This window comes from Rhinolophus sinicus, chromosome 16, assembly GCF_057876585.1.
Source record: "Rhinolophus sinicus isolate RSI-liver-muscle chromosome 16, RSI-T2T, whole genome shotgun sequence".
Classification (NCBI taxonomy): domain Eukaryota; kingdom Metazoa; phylum Chordata; class Mammalia; order Chiroptera; family Rhinolophidae; genus Rhinolophus; species Rhinolophus sinicus.
Genome location: NC_142516.1, coordinates 31,369,122 through 31,388,423, shown reverse-complemented (window position 1 = coordinate 31,388,423; position 19,302 = coordinate 31,369,122). Strand labels below are relative to the sequence as shown.

The 19,302-nt window shown below is 41.5% G+C and overlaps 1 protein-coding gene across 3 annotated transcripts in view; it reads right to left on the bottom strand.

Annotated features, from left to right (window-relative positions):
• The window catches only part of RNF38 (ring finger protein 38), a 108,237-nt gene extending 90,646 nt beyond the window's left edge, over positions 1-17,591 (bottom strand). The window contains exon 1 of one of the 3 annotated variants that reach the window (XM_019729102.3): positions 17,226-17,591. In XM_019729102.3, the coding sequence (XP_019584661.2) occupies positions 17,226-17,478 (253 nt within the window). In that variant the 5' untranslated portion in view covers positions 17,479-17,591. The remainder of the gene's footprint in view (positions 1-17,225) is intronic. The other 2 variants (XM_019729101.3, XM_074330714.2) reach the window with 2 other exon arrangements.
• Positions 17,592-19,302: the final 1,711 nt, after the last annotated feature.

The following is a 19,302-nucleotide window of genomic DNA, read 5'->3' as shown; positions in this document are numbered from 1 at the left end:
GTGGCTTGACCCATGGCTATGTCCACCTGTTACTGAGTAAGGGGCATGCCTGTTATATCCACAAACTAACTTTTCTCTCTTTTTTTTTTTTTAAAGATTTTATTGGGGAAGGGGAACAGGACTTTATTGGGGAACAGTGTGTATTTCCGGGACTTTTCCAAGTCAAGTTGTTGTCCCTTCAATCTTAGTTGTGGAGGGCACAGCTCAGCTCCACGTCCAGTTGCCATTGTTAGTTGCAGGGGGCGCAGCCCACCATCCCTTGCGGAACTCGAGGAGTTGAACTGGCAACCTTGTGGTTGAGAGCCCACTGGCCCATGTGGGAATCGAACCGGCAGGCAGCTTTCGGCATTAGGAGCACAGAGCTCCAACCGCCTGAGCCACCAGGCCGGCCCCACAAACTAACTTTTCAATCTCTCTAAAGATGATGATGTGCACCAGTATGTTGTGAGAAATCCCCGAAACAAAGAAGGTAAGAAACCTAATAAGACCAAAGCACCCAAGATTCAGCATCTTTTTACTCCACGCATCTTGCAATACAAACGTCACTGTATTGCTCTGAAGAAATGGCATATTAAGAAAAACAATGAAGAGGCCACGGAATATGGTCAACTTTTGGCCAAGAAAATGAAGGGAGGCCAAAGCAAAACGCCAGGAACAGACTGCCAAGAGTTTCTCTCTGCGAGCTTCTACCGGAGTCCAGTCAAAAATGAGATTTTCTAAGAGTAACAAATAAATAATATCAGACATCAAATAAATAAATAAATAAATAAATAAATAAATAAATAAATATCTACATGGATCAATGATAACACACGAAAAGATGCTCAATATCATTAGCCACTAGGGAAATGCACATTAAAACCACAATGAATTACCAATGCAGGATCCAATATACGGTGATGGAAGGAGAACTGACTCTGGGTGGTGAACACACAATGGGATTTATAGATGATGTATTACAGAATTGTACACCTGAAATCTATGTAACTTTACTAACAACTGTCACCCCAATAAATTTCAATTAAAAAAAAAAATTACCAATGCACTCCCAGTAGGATGGTTATAATAGAAAAGACAGATAATAATAAAGAGGGAAAAAAAAGACGGATAACAAATATCAGTGAAAATGTAAATCAGGATTCTCCTACATTGATGGAAATGTAAAATGAAATGGTGCAACCACCTTAGAAAACAGTTTGGCAGTTCCTCAATAATTCCACGTGTGTGTGTGTATGTGTCTAAAAGAAATATAAATATATGTCCATGCAAAATCTAGTACACAAATGTTCATAGCAGCATTATTCATAATAGCCCAAAAGTGGATGCAACACAAATGTCCATTAATTGAAGGATGGATAAATAAAATGTAGTATATCCATACAATGAGTATTATTTGACCATAAACAGGAATGAAGTACTAATGTGTATTACAACATGGATGAACCTGGAAACATTAGGCTAAGTGAAAGGAACCAGCTGTAAAAGACTGTATATTATATGATTCTACTTACATAAATGGTCCAGAATAGGCAAATCAATAGTGACATAAAGTAAATCATTGTTGCCTACGGTTGGGTGGAAGGAAATGAAGAGTGACTACCAGTGGGTACAGGGTTTCTTTTGGGGGGGGTTAAAGATTCTGGAAATAGATAGTTGTGATGGCTGCACAACTGTGAATATACGAAAATACTAAAAGCCTTTGAACTGTATACTCTGTACGCGTGAAATGTGTATGAGATTTGAGTTATTTCTCAACAAAGCTGTTAAATTTTTTAAAAGAATGAGGTAGGGTCACCATGGGCAGCTTTGGGGCACTTGTAATATTCTATTTCCTGACTTGACTGTTGGTTACACAAGTATGTTCACATTGTGATGATTCACTGAGCTGCAAGCTTACAAGATGTGCACGCTTCTATACATATATCATATGCCAAAGGAAGGTTTAAAAAAGAATAACTAGATCTGTAAATACTGATTGGAAAGAGATCCAAGATATAAAGTGGAAAAAAAGCAAGTTTCAAAACAATATATAGTATGTGCATAAATTTATGAAATTTATATACACATATATGTATGGGCATAGTAAAAAAGAAACACATATGCGTATACAGAACAACTTGTTCTCACTGATCTCTTACGAATTCAAATAAAGGGACTTTTATTTTCTCTGGTATATATTTCTGTAATGTTTGAATTTTTTGCAATGTGTATTTTTGCAACGAGAAAACAATAATTGTACACATTTTTAAAAAACTTTGAGGTCATAAGAAAGAATAAAGATGAGAAAAGAAATTCCTGAATTAGTATACAAAAATAGAGAAATAATTAATCCAAGAATAAAAGACAATCATTTAAAAAAAATTATAGTAACTATCATTGGATTGCTTACTATGTAGTACCGTGTTTCCCTGAAAATAAGACCGGGTCTTATATTAAGTTTTGCTCCAAAAGACGCATTAGGGCTTATGTTCAGGGGATGTCTGCCTGAAAAACCATGCTTAGGGCTTATTTTCCGGTTAGGTCTTATTTTCGGAGAAACAAGGTAGTAGACACATAATTTTTTAAAAAAATCTAATTCACCAAAATTGACTACTCGCCCCTTCCCACAAAAAAAGAAAAAAGAAAACCAAATGGAATAAACTAAAAAACAAAATAGAAATGGTTACTGCGCCTCCTCCCCAAAAGATTGTTTTTCCATACTACCAAATTCCTGATATCAAGGATGACAAAAAGAAGTAAACCTACAGGCTTTCTCTCTTGTGAATATGTACCAAAGCCCTAAATACTAACAAATCAATACAGTGCTCTGAGGTTTGTTCCAGAAATTTAGGGATAATTCCATACTGAAAATTGATTAATATAATTCGGCACACTAATAGGTCAAAAGAAACATAATCTCTAAAGATAGATAACCAGGTTGGAAGGCATTTGACAAACCTATTCTTTCTAAGAAAACGCTTAATAAAATACTTTAACTTGTTAGGTTTCAGACCCACTGTCAACCCTGCAATGAACAGTGAAGCATACCTGAGGCAGCCTCACTAGACTAAAGCCGAGTGTGTGACATTTTTCTAGATGTGATAGTCTAGCCAATGAAATAAAAAGAAAAATAACAGAGGAAAATACTGAAAAGGAGTCTAAATCAGCAAAATTTGCCAATAATAAAATTGTCCAATTAGAATACCCAAGAAATCTATGAAAAATTATTAAATTGACTAAAAGAGCTTAGGAAATAGGCAGGTTTGTAAATAAATATATAAGTCAACAGCTTTGTCTAACATCCGCAAAACTTAGTATAATTTAAAAAAACAAAAAACACACGCCATTATCAAAATTAAGAGAACGTAAAGTGCTATGGAATCGACAAACATGATTTAAACCACAAAAACTTCACAAAGGCACATGCTACGGCACGTGAAAAGAGAATTAAGGAGAAAAAAATCATGTTAGTACCTGAAAAGACTCAGTGTGAAGCGATCAATTATTTCCAACTTAACAAACAATGCATTTCCAATCAGTGTATCAATACGATCTTTTTTTTTGGCAACCCTGACAAAAACTTTTAAAAAATATATCTAGAAGGGAAAAAAGTATGTAATAAAAGCCAAAAGTATTTTTCAAAATAAGAATAAATACAAGGATTTGCCCTACTAAGCATTTACCTGTAATAAACTACAATAAGTAAAATGTGTAATGTTGGTGCCAGAATAGAGACAGATCAATAGAACAGAAAAGAGTGCAGCAACAGATCTAAGTATTAATGGAAATTCGGTACATAATTTAAAATGCCATGTTAAATATGTAAGGAATTGGTTCAATTGTGGTATATCCATATCAAATACAATGGAATACTGCACTAATCTGAAATATACCAGAGATCCAAATGTCAAAATAGAAGATTTAGTGCCACCATTACAATCCCCTTCTCATCAAGCACAACAATTAAGAATAAGGTAAATTATACTGATGTAGGAAGGTGGTCACAATATAGTATTGTGTAAAACAAAAATTATAGAATAGGAAGTATAATATGATCCCTTGTATGTTAAATATATACATTTAATTGAGAGCCACTCTATGTATAGAAAATGTCAGGACAGCCTGGTGGCTCAGGCGGTTAGAGCTCCATGCTCCTAACTCCGAAGGCTGCTGGTTCGATTCCCACATGGGCCAGTGGGCTCTCAACCACAAGGTTGCCAGTTTAATTCCTCGAGTCCTGCAAGGGATGGTGGGCAGCACTCCCTGCAACTAAAATTGAACACGGCACCTCAAGCTGAGCTGCGCCCTCCACAACTAAGATTGAAGGGACAACAACTTGACTTGGAAAAGTCCCGGAAGTACACACTGTTCCCCAATAAAGTCCTGTTCCCCTTCTCCAATAAAATCTTTTTAAAAAAAATGTCTGGAAGGACGTACCATACCAGAATAGAACTGTCACTACCTCTGGGATAACAAAGAGGAATAAGAATGGAGTCCATCAGTCAGGGTCCCAATAGTGAAGAGATGGTAAACTCAAATTAGAATAATCTAAAGGAGGTTTATTCATAAAAGAAATAATTACGAAGTTGGGAGGTGAGGTCTATGGATACCACAGGGGATGGAAAAGAAACTAGAACTAGCAATAGCAGAACAATTCTCACTCTAGCCCTCAAAAAAAAGACAGGAGACAGATTACCAGAATGTAGGCTCCCCTGAGAGGAGGGGGGATAAACATTCTGACCTCATTCTCAGCCTTCCCTTCAATCTCCTCTTTAAGGCTGAACACAACACTAAGCCAGAGGACCTGGGAGCACTTTCCAGGGAGCAAAGAGCCAGGTGGAAAGGATTGGAGGACAGATGTGGAGAAGTAAATGGAGGATATCTGACCCAGATTTCTTTGACCTTTCTATAAAATTGATTACATAAATAGAAGTACAATCTCTTCATTAAAAATTAAACCTTTACAGAGAAAACTAAAATCCCACCCTCATAATCATCATTTTGGTGGGGTTTGTTGATTTTTTTCTAGACAGAGACACACATACTCATAATAAAATACCTAGAATTGGTCTATGAGATGCTATTTGCTTAACATGAACAGCATTAATTACTCTATTACTTTCTGCAAACTTTCAACCTTTTCAGTTCAGTTATAAAATAATGCTCAAGAAGCCAAGACGGATAGTTTGATTCTCCTCAGGGTCATTTACATCGCATTTCAGTGACTCTCAAAATATGCCCACCCCCACCCCCACCCTCAGCTGCATTAGCATCATCTAGGAATTTGTTTAAAATACAAAATATCAGGCCTCACCCTAGTGAGGTGAACCAAAAGCTCAGGAGGTGGGGCCCAGTAATCTTCCTTTAAGGCAGCCCTCAAGACTGAGGGTTCTGAGAGCCACTCCCCGACACCAGGGCCCTGGCTAGAAATCTGCATTTTAACAAACTCTCCAGGGGATGCGTAAGCAAATTAAAGTGTGAGCAGGCTGGTCTACCTCAGGGCCATAAACTTAACCCCAATCCATGTTACCCACACCCCTCAGCACACAGTAACTGAGTGGTTTCCGGTGCTGCAAAGGGAGGAGGCCAGCAGAAAGACCAGTGGTTTTTAATCTCTTTGACTTTAAATCTATCACTCCTGTGGGAAAAACTGCACGCCCTGGTTAGGCAGAGTATGCTAACAGTATCATCTTTTGTGCGTGACAGATTGCACATAAAGACCATGAAACCACCCTGGAAATGTATTGCTTTTAGGTGTCAATGTTATATCGTAAGTTCTCATTTTTCTTTTAAAATAGTGAATTTCAATTATAACCCCAGGGATAATAAAATTACCAATGACTAGTTAACCTTTACATCGCTAACCTTTATATTGTAGTGAGAACCCATCATTTTAAAACAAACCACGGGGATATACCTGGATGTACCTTTTCTGTTCTAACAAAGATACCTTTACCAACATCTACAAGTGTATCTACCCTCCACTTGCACGCTGTGCAGTCTCCACCTCCACACAGCTTGTGTGTGGGGGGGTGGGGGACCCCAGAATTTCACCTTTAACTTCCTGCTCCCCCCCTCAAAGGCTCAGAAATGTTCGTTTAAAACCTGCACCCTAAGGCACCTGCCTCGCCTCTCCCTGTTGCTTTTCTCTCAGGTTCCTCCAGTGAGTCTCAGGTCTGTCCTGAGTCAACGGCAAACTGGTTGACTTTCTCAGGAAATCTATCCCTGGAACAATATACACATTTGTGCCTGAGAACCATATAGTCTCACTGCTCAATCCAGTCTGACTCAGCCTAACACAATGATCTGCTTTTTTAAAGGCACTTCCAGTTTCACTTCTAGTTCCTACCAGGCTTATGCCCCGCCCCAATGCAACTCAGCTCCCCTCTCTGAGCTTTTCAGACCCAGGAAGTAGCACAGTCAAGTCTGTGGGGCTCATACCCAATTTGACTTGCTTCTCCTTTCTTAAAGCAATCTTGGAATCAAAATTTCTAAAGCCCCTTTTCAATTTGATAACTTTTCTTCCATAAAAACAAAGTTTTAATCAAGTCTTAAAATAAATTTGTGTCCTGGGTTTTTAATTACATAGCATCAGGAAAAATAAAACTATTCTATCAAAAGTTTATTTTGAAAGGAAGTATGTCTGCATCTCAAATGTGCTATAAAAAGATTTTGGTATGGTAAAAGCTCGTTTGATTTCTATCCCCACCTTCACAGAATTGTTTATGTTAAAATCATTTGTCAGTTGAGACAGTTCTTTTTTTTTAAAGATTTTGTTCTACCAAAAGTTAGACTCGAAATATGTACGGTATTATCTAAACCTTCTAGAGTCAAATTCTGATTTAGTTTTGATCTTAACATAGACATTAACTCTATGAGCTGCACACAAATTCACTTTAAGAAGGCAAATCTTTTAATTTGTTACCTTTGTTGGTTTTTGGGGTTAATTTTTTAAGCACACAATGGTAGCTCTTTTTTAAAGTTAAAGCTCAAAAATGTCATGAAATGGTAATAATTTGTTTTCAACAATATGTGCCCACTTTTCAATAGAAACATTAAATAATTAGATCAAAGGAGTTCATGACTCATATTCTTGATATATAGCAATGATATATATCAATATATATATATCATACAATGTCTTTCATTACAGCCCCAAAATATATTATAACTCTAGATATGTTCTGAGACTAAGATTCTTAAAGAAACTTAAACCAGTAAATGGGCAGAAAATTCCTCAATTATCTAAATTAATCAGCTTTTACTTTGCCTGAATATAAAGAATATCTACCTCCTATGAATTAATTCCATATTGTTTAGTAATTTGAAAGGCATAGAATTCTTTTTTCCTTTCTAGGTATCCATAAGCAAAGTAAGAGAAAAAGAGTGAATTGGCAGGCTCAAGTCAAAAACAGGCCATGTTCCAAAAGTCAATAAATACTGTTTTGACCTTAGAATCCCATTTTGCCATAAAACATTTTCTAAATTGATGGCCCACCAATGCCTATGAAAGCCACAATATAGATGAAATAATATTAGAAACACCATGTGTAATTGCTTTTGGGAAAATTTACTCAATCTCATGATTCCAACTTTAGGCCACCTAAAGATAGAGAATTTTTAACACGCATTCCAACCAATTTTGACGCAGTTCATGTGGGAACCACTATGCTACATTATCTTCCTCAAATAATCCACTGCCTCAGACAGCATCAACCCAACACGAAACTCTCCAACTGTGCCTGTTCATATTCTGTACCACTGGATAAAGGGATATGTTTATGCTTTAGCTTGTGACAAATCAGAGTTTACTATGGAAATTAAGGCTAAAAAGAAGTCCAACATCCATTCTTATGCAGATTTTTTAAATATTTTTTTTTTTGGCAGGGATACCCATATCCACAAAAAGGTGGGATTCAGAAGTTCCTCTGAGTAGGGTCAAATTTTTCCAAAGTTTTCTGTCTATTTAAATGCCCAAACAAGGACTCAATTAAGACCCTAATGTTCAGAATCACAGAACATGGGAAATTTTCCAAGAAGCAAATTAAATATGCCTGATCTAAAGTGAACCCACTTCAAATAGGTACACCTACACCTTTTGTGAAAAATGAATGACTTAAAAAAAAAATCAAATAATCCTAACACAATAAAAAGGGGGAGCATATTTCTCAGGAGGAGCAAAGGTAAAACTAAAGAATGAATATTCTCCTTAGCTGCTAAAACAGTGATCACCTTTGTTTATGTTCAGTCTTTTGTTACCAAAACTAACTGCTAAGTTTGCTTAGGCTATCTATAGTGAGATGCAGTAAAGCAGGATGGCTAAAAATACAGATTCTGGAACAAGACGGCTTGGGTTCATATCCCAGATAACACTCTTAATAGCTGCATCATCTCTAGCAAGTTATTTTACCTCTCTGTGCTCCAGTTTCCTCATAGGCACATTAAGAATAATAATAGCATTAACCTCAGATGACTGCGGTGAAAATTAAATGAATTAATCCAGGTAAAGCACACAGAACAGAACCTTGCACACGAGTGACCACTATGAATCGAGATATTAAAAAAATAAGTAGGATTTGGAAAAACTGAAGGATAGGCATTCTAAGCTGAATTAACAAACAAAGGAACAGAGATGAAAAAGTGATACACAGATGAACGGGGCATTCTATTTCCCTGGAGAATAATATTCAAGAGGAAGAAGAGTCGGGATTGGAATAATGAAGACCCAATTGTGCAGGCCTTAAATGCCAGACCAAATAATATTAATATTTCTCTTATTTAGAAGGCAGCCACTTAAATTTTTGATCTGATTAGATCTGTGCTTTACCAATGTTAAGTATCAAGGTTAAATCATATCTATTAATTACTACTATTAATCACTACTATTAATGCCAATTTTGACATCCTCTGCCCTTGTATATAAGGGTTAGCAGGCCCAAAGGTGCATTTGTTCTGCTAACACAGTCAGAATCTATCCCAGAACTGTTGCATATCTGAATCCGATCTGTAATCCTCACTGTGCCTGGTACATAGTAGGCACTCAATAAATGTTTTTTCTTTTAATGGCCACCAGAGAGCAGTGAAGTAAACAGTCAGAGGTAAATCCCCAAAGGAAATATGTATTATAAATGAAACAAATGAAGTAGCCAAATAACAGTTTATAATTGAGCTAAAATATAAGTCACTGCTGATCAATATACTGGCCTAAAACAGTGAGGGGGGGTTGAGTGGGGTGGGTGGGGATCAACCTTGCTTTTTATTAAAAGCAGATAAAATGGATCCTTGTGTATTTTGAAATCTCATAAAAATTAGCTGTCAAATTGGTAGTCTTTTCAAAGGATTATTTGGGTAGTATCTTTGCAATGGACTGCCCAGTAGTCTTATGTGAAGATAAATTTAAGGTAGATTTTCTCAAGATATCTGCACTCTTATGTTCATTGCAGTATTATTCATAATAGGTAATATAGGAAAACAACCTAAGTGTCTAACAGATGAATGCATGAAGAAGGTGTGGTACTATATACATACAATGAAGTATTATTCAGCCATGAGAAGGAAAATCCTGCCATTTGCGACAACATGGATGAAATTGGAGGATATAATGCTACTTGAAATAAGCCAAACAAAGAAAGATAAATACTGTATGATCTCACTTATATGTAGCATCTAAAAAAAAAAATGTTTTTCTTTTTAAAGTCAAACTTACAGAAACAGAGAATACAACAAGGGTTGGGGAATGGAGGAAACGGGGAGATGTTGGTCAAAGGACACAAGCCCTCGGTTGTAAAATGAATAAGTTTCGAAGATCTAATAATGTACAACATGTGACTACAGTTAATAATACTGCATCATATACTTGAAGTTTCCTAACAGAACAGATCTTAAACATTCTCACCAAAACAAAGGTAATTGTGAGGTAATGGATGTATTAACCAGATTGCGGTAATCATTTCACAATGTATACATGTATCAAATCATCACTTTAAATATATACAATTTTATTTGTCTATAAAAAGGTAGATTTTCTCAAAATCATGCTGGACAGTAAAAATAAAAGTCCAACTCCTGACGTGACTCCAACAAGTAATGAGACGAAGGGCCAGCTCACAGTAGCTGCAGGTTTCCAGAGTACATACTATCTACCTGGCTGCTTCACTCACCACAGACGTCAGTGCTAATTACAACAAAAAGGACCTCTTTACCCTCTCATCTTAAGGACAACTGAAGTCTACTACCATATAAGGATAACTTTTGCAGTCAATTGTTTGATGCATTCTTTAAAAAAAAAAAAAAGTTTGTTTGAGACACTAGTAAAAGTAATACACTAATAGTTAACTTTAACATAGTAAGACAAAAAGTGTTCACTAAAAGACTGCCATCAGGGCCGGCCGGGTGGCTCAGGCGGTTGGAGCTCCATGCTCCTAACGCTGAAGGCTGCCGGTTGGATTCCCACATGGGCCAGTGGGCTCTCAACCATAAGGTTGCCGGTTCGACTCCTGCAAGGGATGATGGGCAGCGCCCCTGCAACTAACAACAGCAACTGGACCTGGAGCTGAACAGCACCCTCCACAACTACGATTGAAAGGACAACGACTTGGAAAAAATCCTGGAAGTACACACGGTTCCCCAATAAAGTCCTGTTCCCCTTCCCCAATAAAAAAAAAAAAAAAAAACTTAAAAAAAGATTTCCATCAGAGCTTGGAAACACATTATGACATAGGATGATTGATGTAAGAGTTTATTAAGAACGTATCTCCGATTGATTTTTTTTCTGGTGGTGGCAGGGGGAAATCAGCTTCCCCCAAGTGTCAGTTAGTGCTTACTTTTAGAAACTTGAAAAAAAAAAAAAAAAAAGGATTAGTAAGAGCACCTCTGGATAATAAGCAAGTTTTGTACGTGGCTTTCTTAGGTAATCAATCATTCTGGCAACACAAACATAAAGCAAAGTAGGCCCAGATTTCTACATACCTTCTTCTAAAGTACTTTTGGAAGTAACCGTACAATTTTAGACTGAAAAAAAAAGAAAAACATTTGCGTTGTCTTGTGCTTTTTAAAGCTTCAAGTATCTTGGAAGTATTAGAATTTAAAATCCTGAAATGTATTCACTTAAACACATTCCCATCAGCATTACCAACAACGCTCCATTATCCATTTTGGTACTGTCTCCAGATGATTTTTAATCCCCGCCTGACTTCTCCCTACCAACGAGTACTTGGATACCATCTTTACCCTGCCTGCCCCTATTACTTGGTTGTGCTTAGGGAATTATAATTACAGTGATCCCGCCTTTAGAACATCCTCAGAACACAAAGCCTCTTTGTATGATTGGGGGTGAGTGGGGCGCCTTCCAGGCTCCGCAGCAAAGGGTGGGTGGTAGCAACACAGGCAGCAACGAAGGAAGAGAAGCTGGAACCACTTATGGTGGCCCTCAGGTCTGGCTCAATATCGTTTGAGGGATTTTACTTGTGGCTGCCCAGTCAAAAGGTTTTTTGAAACCTCTGTATTCCTCCCATGCGGGGAGAAGGGGATGGGGCCTGTCCCGACAGATGGGTAGCTAGATCATCATCAAACGCAGAAAGCCAGGGAGCAGAAGGAAGCATGAAAAAAGGGAGAGAAAGCAACAGCTGAAGCTCACACCTCTGTACTGTTCTCAGTACCTCGGGTAATGAAGTCCCTGACAATGAAATCTATCAACCCAGTGAATCAGTGGTCTGTACAGGTGTCACTGGCACCCAGTAGGTGCTCAAATATGTTCGGGTAGCAACAAAACTCTATATATAGGAAGATAATTCAATTTAAAAAATTTTTAAATAAGATAGCCTCAAAGCCAAATGGAAAAAAACACACCTTTTTGTTAATGAGTCCCAACTCCTATTTGTAAAAGCAATTATGAAATAAATACTTGTTCTACTTTGCCTACACTACTACTCTAGTCTAGTCTTCAAAACTGCGCACTTTCTAGCTGTGACAATGAAACAGGGTTCAACTGAAGACCAGTGAGCACCATCTGCGGACACTGAAATCAAAGGTGCTGAAGCAGAACGGATACAGACAGGTAACTTTCAACTCAAGGAAGATCTCAAAAGCATTACAAAACATCTGCTACTTAATTGCTCTCTTATATATTTTCTTCCTCTCACTACTTCTTCCCTCTCTTTTTTTTCTTCTTTCAACAGAATCAAATGATTATATGTATTAATATTTATCAAAACTCACAATCTCTCCCTTATTTCTACACATATTTTATCACAAAAGCAGACAAAGCAGTGGTAGCTTTCCATATCATGGCTGCAGTGAACTCCTGATAAACCCTAGTATAATCCCATCATCCTCCTCCACCACCTGCCCACATCACTCCAGTAACGACTCTAAACAGTCCCTATAATTGTGCTAATATCCATTTAAGCAAGACAGAAGAAAACTGAAACTGCTTTAGGGAAGGCCTGCAGGTGAGAACTGTTTATTTCCCTTGTGTAGGCATGAGACTATTTTTGTTAAACCTTTTTTTTTGTTTACATATATTTTCTTTAAAAAAAAAAAAAAATCCCGTCAAGACAGAAGAAAAAGCACAATGGAACTCTCGATCCATCACCCTCAACCATGTTTAAAAATAATAAAAAAGACAACAGAAACCACTTCAAATGTACCTCTCCCTTAAGCCTGCAGAACAGCACTCTTCCATGACAACTATTCTAAAAAACACACTGCCATTATTTGCAAAAGCAGTAGGAAGTCCAGTCTTGTCCTTGGTTCAGCACTCCCCCTTGCTCTCTCTCCAAGAAAAAAATGAAACAGCAGGAAGCATAAACAACCACTTAATGGAAAATACTAATGGGTAAATATTTTCAAAATTGGCTAAAAAGCCTCAGGTCTTAAGAAATTCAGGAATGCTAGTGTAGGGGGAAATAGGAAAATAAAAATAAAATTGTATTTCCCCCTCAAAGTGAGCACTGTTAGAAGCAAGAGCAAATGTGGTCCATAGCTAGCTACTTTCCTTCACTTACCCGACGCTTGTCTTTTTAATGATTTCTCTCATTCTATCTATAAAATGATGGTATTTTCTAAATAGTTTATTCTGTACATATTTTTCCAGCCCCAAACAAATTTTACAAAGTTAAGCTGAACTCTTTGGTTCCACTGAGCACGGTGATGAAAAGCCAGGAGTGGGTTCCTTCCCATGAAAAGTTCACGTAGAGAAAACTCTTTTGGAGCCTCAGGCCCAGCACCAACCAGCCCCCTTCACAGAGCCCATGATGACTACGGAAGGCACAATTGTTACAGCTGGACCAACAGTTCCAGAAAGGCAGGGGTATGCTAGATCAGAAGGCACCTTTGTGCGATTTAGAAAAGGGTGCGTGTGCTCCCTCTCTGAGAGGACACAGCTCCACACAAGGTGCTCATATTGGTAACTGTAGCACAGAATAAATTTCGCTCTCACTTGTCACCTAAACTAGGTGCCCTCGTGCTGGACACAGACGGCACAACCCTGCACAGCAGCCTTGCAAAAGGACCAGGAGCAACACTGCACCTCCAAAGTAACTTTCCAGAAAGAAGAACCTCACCAAAGACAAACAGGCATTTCACAAATTTCATTACCAGAAATACTCACATTCGTTAAAGAAATTAATTTCTAAACATATTAGGACACGAGCAAAAAAGATCTAGCAGAGAAGCAAATCTAGCAAATTTGGGAGAAAGGAAACTTCCATCTTGAGGGATAATCAGTTGTTTCCTAAAGCCCCTAATCTTTGACTACACGTTCAAATAGCTAAACTTCAAGTGCATGTCATAAACTAAAACACTCAAACCATCACTGTCATCTGCTAAGAAAGTCATGATCACGTACATTTACCTTTGGGGATTTAATTTTGCCAGATCTGCTAGTTTTCCTTCTCTGTTAGACCCTTTTTTGCTCCTATCCTAATTATAAACCCCATTATTGTGACATACGTGATTAAAATTTGTAAAACCTACTAAATAGCCCTGGTGGGTGGTGGGCCCCTTGGCTACCTGCGTGAAAATAAGAGGAACAGACAACCTGGATTATGCAGAGTTTAACATTCAATGGCTTCCAACCATATCATTCTTTTATGCCCTACAAAAAAAGCTGAGTATCACATGAGTCCAAATTAGTCCGTCCTGCAGGAGGAGCAACAGAAGGCAGCCTGGGGGCTAGGATGGGGCGAAGCTGAGAGGGAGTTACAACCCAGAATCAAAAGGAGCCTAAGGCAGTGGCTCTCAAACTGTAGCGGGCATCGGAATCTACTGGGGAACTTTTTTAGAATCAGATTTCTGCCAGCTCCCCCTACATCTGATAAGTCAAAATGTCCTGGAGCACTTATATTTTGACAAAGCTCAAACTGCTTGACCTATGTCCACTAGACAGTTTAGAAACATTGGGAAATCCTCCACGCCTATCAGTAGTTCCAAAATAAAAGCCATCCATCGCAAAACTAGGCTTTACAGGTCGAAAAAGGGCGAGAAAAGGATCACCTGCCTGCATCCTAATAAGCCATGCAGGGCTGGAGCCTGTAGCTAGTTTCCTTATTACATGATAAAAACCCTGTGCTCTATAAATAAGAACATTTTTTGCATGTGAGAAATATTTCAAACATCTGAAAATATTTAAAATAATACAATGAATATTTCTGTACCCTACACTCAAGATAAGCAAATCTTAATTTGCAATTATCTGATTCAGATTTTTTTTTTTAGTAATAGAATATTATAGATCTAAAGCTCTCTGTGTACCCCTGTCCCATTCCATTCCTCATCTTCTCTTCCCAGAAAGAAGCACTACTCTGAATTTGGTGTTAGTTGTTACCATGCATGTTTTTATACTTTTACTACATTTGTACACAGCCACAAACAATATTACTTTGCATGTTTTCAGACTATATGCAAGTAGAACCATTCTGTAAAAATTCTTCTGTTACTTGCTCCCCCGTCCCATATTATGTTTATGAGATTCAACCATTTTAATGCATGTGGCTATAATTTATTTTTCAGTGCCATTAATATTCAGCTGTGTGGGACAATCTAAAAATGTATGTGTTCCCCTGTTGGTGGATATTTAAGCTACAATGGGCATTCATGTACTTCTTTCGTACATATTTTCTTGGACAAGTGTGCAAGGATTTTTTAGAAATGGACATTTTGGGTAAATAAGTATGTTTGCCCTCCTTCAACTAGACGTCACTACACTACTACGCTCCAAGGTAGCTGTATATATTTGTTGGTGCAAAAGTAATTGCGGTTTTTGCCATTATTTTTAACCTTTTAAACCGCGATTATTTTTGCACCAACTTAACACATCCCCACTAGCAGTATTAAAAGTTGATTTCCCCACAACCTTACTAACACTTAGTTATCACAGCATTTAATTTTTCCCAATCTGATATGGCTGGGAAATGGCATCTCACTGTTGTTTCAATTTGCATTTCCCAGATTATAAGTCTCTGACAAGTAAATTTTCATGCTTTCATAAGTATCTGTCAAATATGTGTTTCTCACAGGTTTTTAGAAAAATCTAATTCATCTTGTCTAAATCGGGGCAGTTCTTCCCAAAGCACCCTGCCAACAGCGACCACAGCTGGAAAGCTGAGGTGCAGGAGGGCAGCAAGAAAACAGCTGACTTAAACAAGGAATCATCTTGGACAAAGGGCCCTAATTAATGCATTTGCTAATTAGTCTTCCATTCCCTCTTTTGTCAAGCCTTACTTCCTAGACACTAACCACTATGGGCCAGCGGCCTTAAATCAGGAGAGAGAATGGGGGTGGGGAGTGCAATAGCCAAAACATTTATATAAAAAAGTACTACAACTGTCTTTACTCAAAGAAAATGAAATGATTGCAGACCAATACCTATTACTCGACCTTGTAGATATCATCCACCTCGAACAGAACACCTTTCAAATTCATCACGTTTGGCTCCCTCTTTGAAACATCCCAATCTTTTTCTCTAGACTAGACACTGTCCCCTCCCCTCAGCAACCCTTTCATCTCCCTTCCCCCACAATGTCTAACTACCGTTTTCTTTTGCCCCATTCCACAGCTTCTATTTTCTAGCTCCACAGGACCCTCTTCATTGCCTATATATAACACGTAGCGCGCTCTCTCTCCCTCTCCTCCAGAACTCCAAGTCCTCTCCTTCCCTTTCCAAGATGCATCCACAGTAAAAACAACCAACTCAATCACCCCAAAGAATAAAACGGGAGTCCCGCTGTAGTGCACGGCCCTGCGTTACCTGCCAGGCAAGGGGGTGAGTTGTCCCAATCCTCCCAGCTTTCTCCTCCCCTTCAGGCCTGGGATAGCTGTTCTCTCAAGGGATTCTCCAAGTTTGACAGATCTAGACCACCGGGGAAAAACTCATTCGGCCTTCGGTAGCACGAATGCCTTTACTAGGGCCATATATGCACTTCTGCTTGGGGCATGAGCGAAACTCGGGTCATTACGTGGAAAAGACCCCTTACGGGAATGTCCACAAAAGTAGGCAGGCCTCCCTCCTATTAATTCCAGCTGGATTGGTTTAGTCCGTGCTGTGGTGGAGAAGGTGGCCTGGCAAAGACCAAACGGTCCCCGCGATAAGAAGTTTCCGAAGCTCTGACCTACTCACTCAAGGAGCCCTCTTCTCCGAGAGCACACACCCTCCATGAAGTTTCTCCCCTTGCTGCTCCCCAAAGCGGCTCCGGAGGGCACCACCAAGCCCCCAAAACGGTCCCTGCTCCTCCGTCCCACCCAGCAAGAGATCCTTTCTCCTAAGGAAACCCAAAAAGCGTTGGGTGGGCGTGCCTGGGACCAGGGCCTAGCGCCCCCTCCTCCCGGATCAATCTCTCTCGGTTCTTGGAAGCTGGGGGCTCTTCCTCCCCCCAACCCCCACCCCACTGCTCAGGGCCCCGCGCCCTGGGTCTCAGCCAGGCTACGACTCTCAGCGGCTATGTGACCTTGGGCAAGTCACTTCCCTCTGTGAGCCTCAGTTTCCTCCTCCGCCAAGCGGAGACCTAGAGAGGTCCTGCCCTGGCCATCCCAGGGGTGGGGGCCCCACACTGGGAGGGAAAACGCTTTGTGAGCTGCACCGTGCGGCAGGGACGCAGGGCTCCCTGGGGCTCAGGGGCCGGACAAAGCTGACCCGGACCACGCTCCACCCACTCCGCAGAGCCGGCGGGCTGGACCACACGCCTTTGAGCCCCTCACCCCAGGGACCAACCCACGCCCCTCCCCGCATGGCCCGCTCCTAGACCCCATACCTGCTCCCGGTGCTCGGCCGCAGGCGCCGCCACCGTGTGCGCCCGCCCGGAGAGGCCCGTGGCCCGGAGGGCTGAGGCGGCCAGCGGCGGCGGGCTCGGGCCGGGGAGGCGGCGGTGGGGGGCGCGGGCGGCGCGGGGGCCCGAGATCCGCGGGGCCCGGCCTGGGAGACGACGACTGAGGCTGGAAGTGCGCGGCGGCCGCGGCTGCTGAGGCAGCGGCGGCGGCGACAGCGGCGGCGGCGCTTCCGCTCATGGCGGGGCCGCGGGCAGCGGCTCCGGCTGCGACTCGACTCCGGCGCGGCGGGCGCTGGCTGGGCCCGGGCCGGCAGCAGCAGCGACGGTGGCGGCGACGGAGGCGGCTCCCGGAGGAGGAGGAGGCGGAGCCGGGAAGCGGCGGCGGCGGCGGAGGGGGCGGGGACACGGAGGGGGCGGGGACGCCGCGCCGCCGCCGCCAATAGGCGGCGGGCTGCTCGGCGGTGTCTCCCAGGCCCGGCGGGCGGCGCCGTGGGGCATCCTTGCTGCGACCGCTCGCGGAGGCGGGGAGGCTGAAGGCCCCCAGCTGGGAGAGCCCGGCTCCCAGGGCTGCTCCGCCCCCGGTCCGTCCCCCGGGTCGTGGCCGCAGGCCTCCCCAGCCACGCATCACGCGACCCAGGCCCGGCTGAGCCTAGGACTCCGTTGAGCGGCTGTCCCAACACCAGTGATCGCGCTGCGATTTGCCAGGGGCTCGGCCCGGGTAGTTGATGCTCGCCGCGCGCCCGCCCGCGGGCCTCCCATTCCATGGATTGCGCCGCCTCGGCCTCCTCCTCCTCCTCCTCCTCCTCCTCTCCCCGACACTATAGCTACAGTCTCCTCTCTGTCTCTTAGCTGTTTCCTTAAAAGTTTTTCCCTTTCAGACTCTTAGAAGAGAAACTCTCTTCCCTCTTAGGCTGTGTCTCAGTGGTAAATCAGTCCCTGCGGACCCAGAGAGGATAGCAGAGGCAGAATGCAACGGATGGAAATGCCCTGCTTTCTCTGAGTCTAGAGACCCCTCCTGAATTATGACAGAGGCCAACCTAGCTCAACCCTGGCCGCTTGCCCCTTTCTCTAACTTTCTCTTCCTCTTTCTTACTTTAAACGCCCTTGTTAAAAGACTTACAGGAAACCATGCAGCTCAGCTGGGCCTAGTCTCAAATGAGGGAGAGGCTGTGGGGTGAGGAAAGGCTCTTGAGCTGTGCTGACAGTTTTCCTATGAAAGAATTATGCAGATTCATGACGCCCTTGGCCGCCCTCCTCTCCTTGGATGTGATGTTGGTCACTGAACCCGTTTCCTTTTCATGTTTCTCTGACTCTCATATCAAAGCCCTAGAGGAGAGAAAAAAAACAACTCAACCATGTGTTAGGAGTGCCCCTAAGTACAGCCACGTGTGTGAGGGTGCAGCTAAACTGCTGACTAGATCATTTCAATAAAGTATTATCCTCAGCCTTTCCCTACATGCAGCCACCAGCTGGGGACTGAGCAGGGAGAGAGAAGCTACAAGTTGATAAGGCACAGTGCTACATGGTAGGCTGGCCCCATGAGAGAGAAGTGTGGATGAATCTTTGGCAACAGACATTTCAAATTCCACCCTGACACTTCTTAAGTGCATGATCTTTCACTCACATAGACATCAGCATTGCTAGGCACTGGGAATACAATGATGAACATATAGTCCAGTCCTTAAAAGAATTTACAATCTCCTTGGAGGATGGTGAGCTACATTCTTAGAAGTTAAGAACTTAAGGATGAGTAAGACTTTACCAGGTAGAACAGGTTGGGGGAAAGTGGATTGATAAGACATTAAGATTATGATTGGCCAAGGTACCTAGTATTTCCCAACAGCCAGCCTTGACTTTCTGGTCACAAAGGAAGAAGGTAACATCATAGTACTAGCTGGGGTTTTGATCCCAGTGCCCACTGTAGAATGCCCATAAACTATGGCATTTTTCTCTCCTTTGATAGATCTCAGCAGCCTTGAACAAAATTGGTTCTATTTCTACCCCAAAGCCCAACCACCAGTTTCAGCTCTTACTCCAATTTTGGTGGGATGCCTTGCTCACC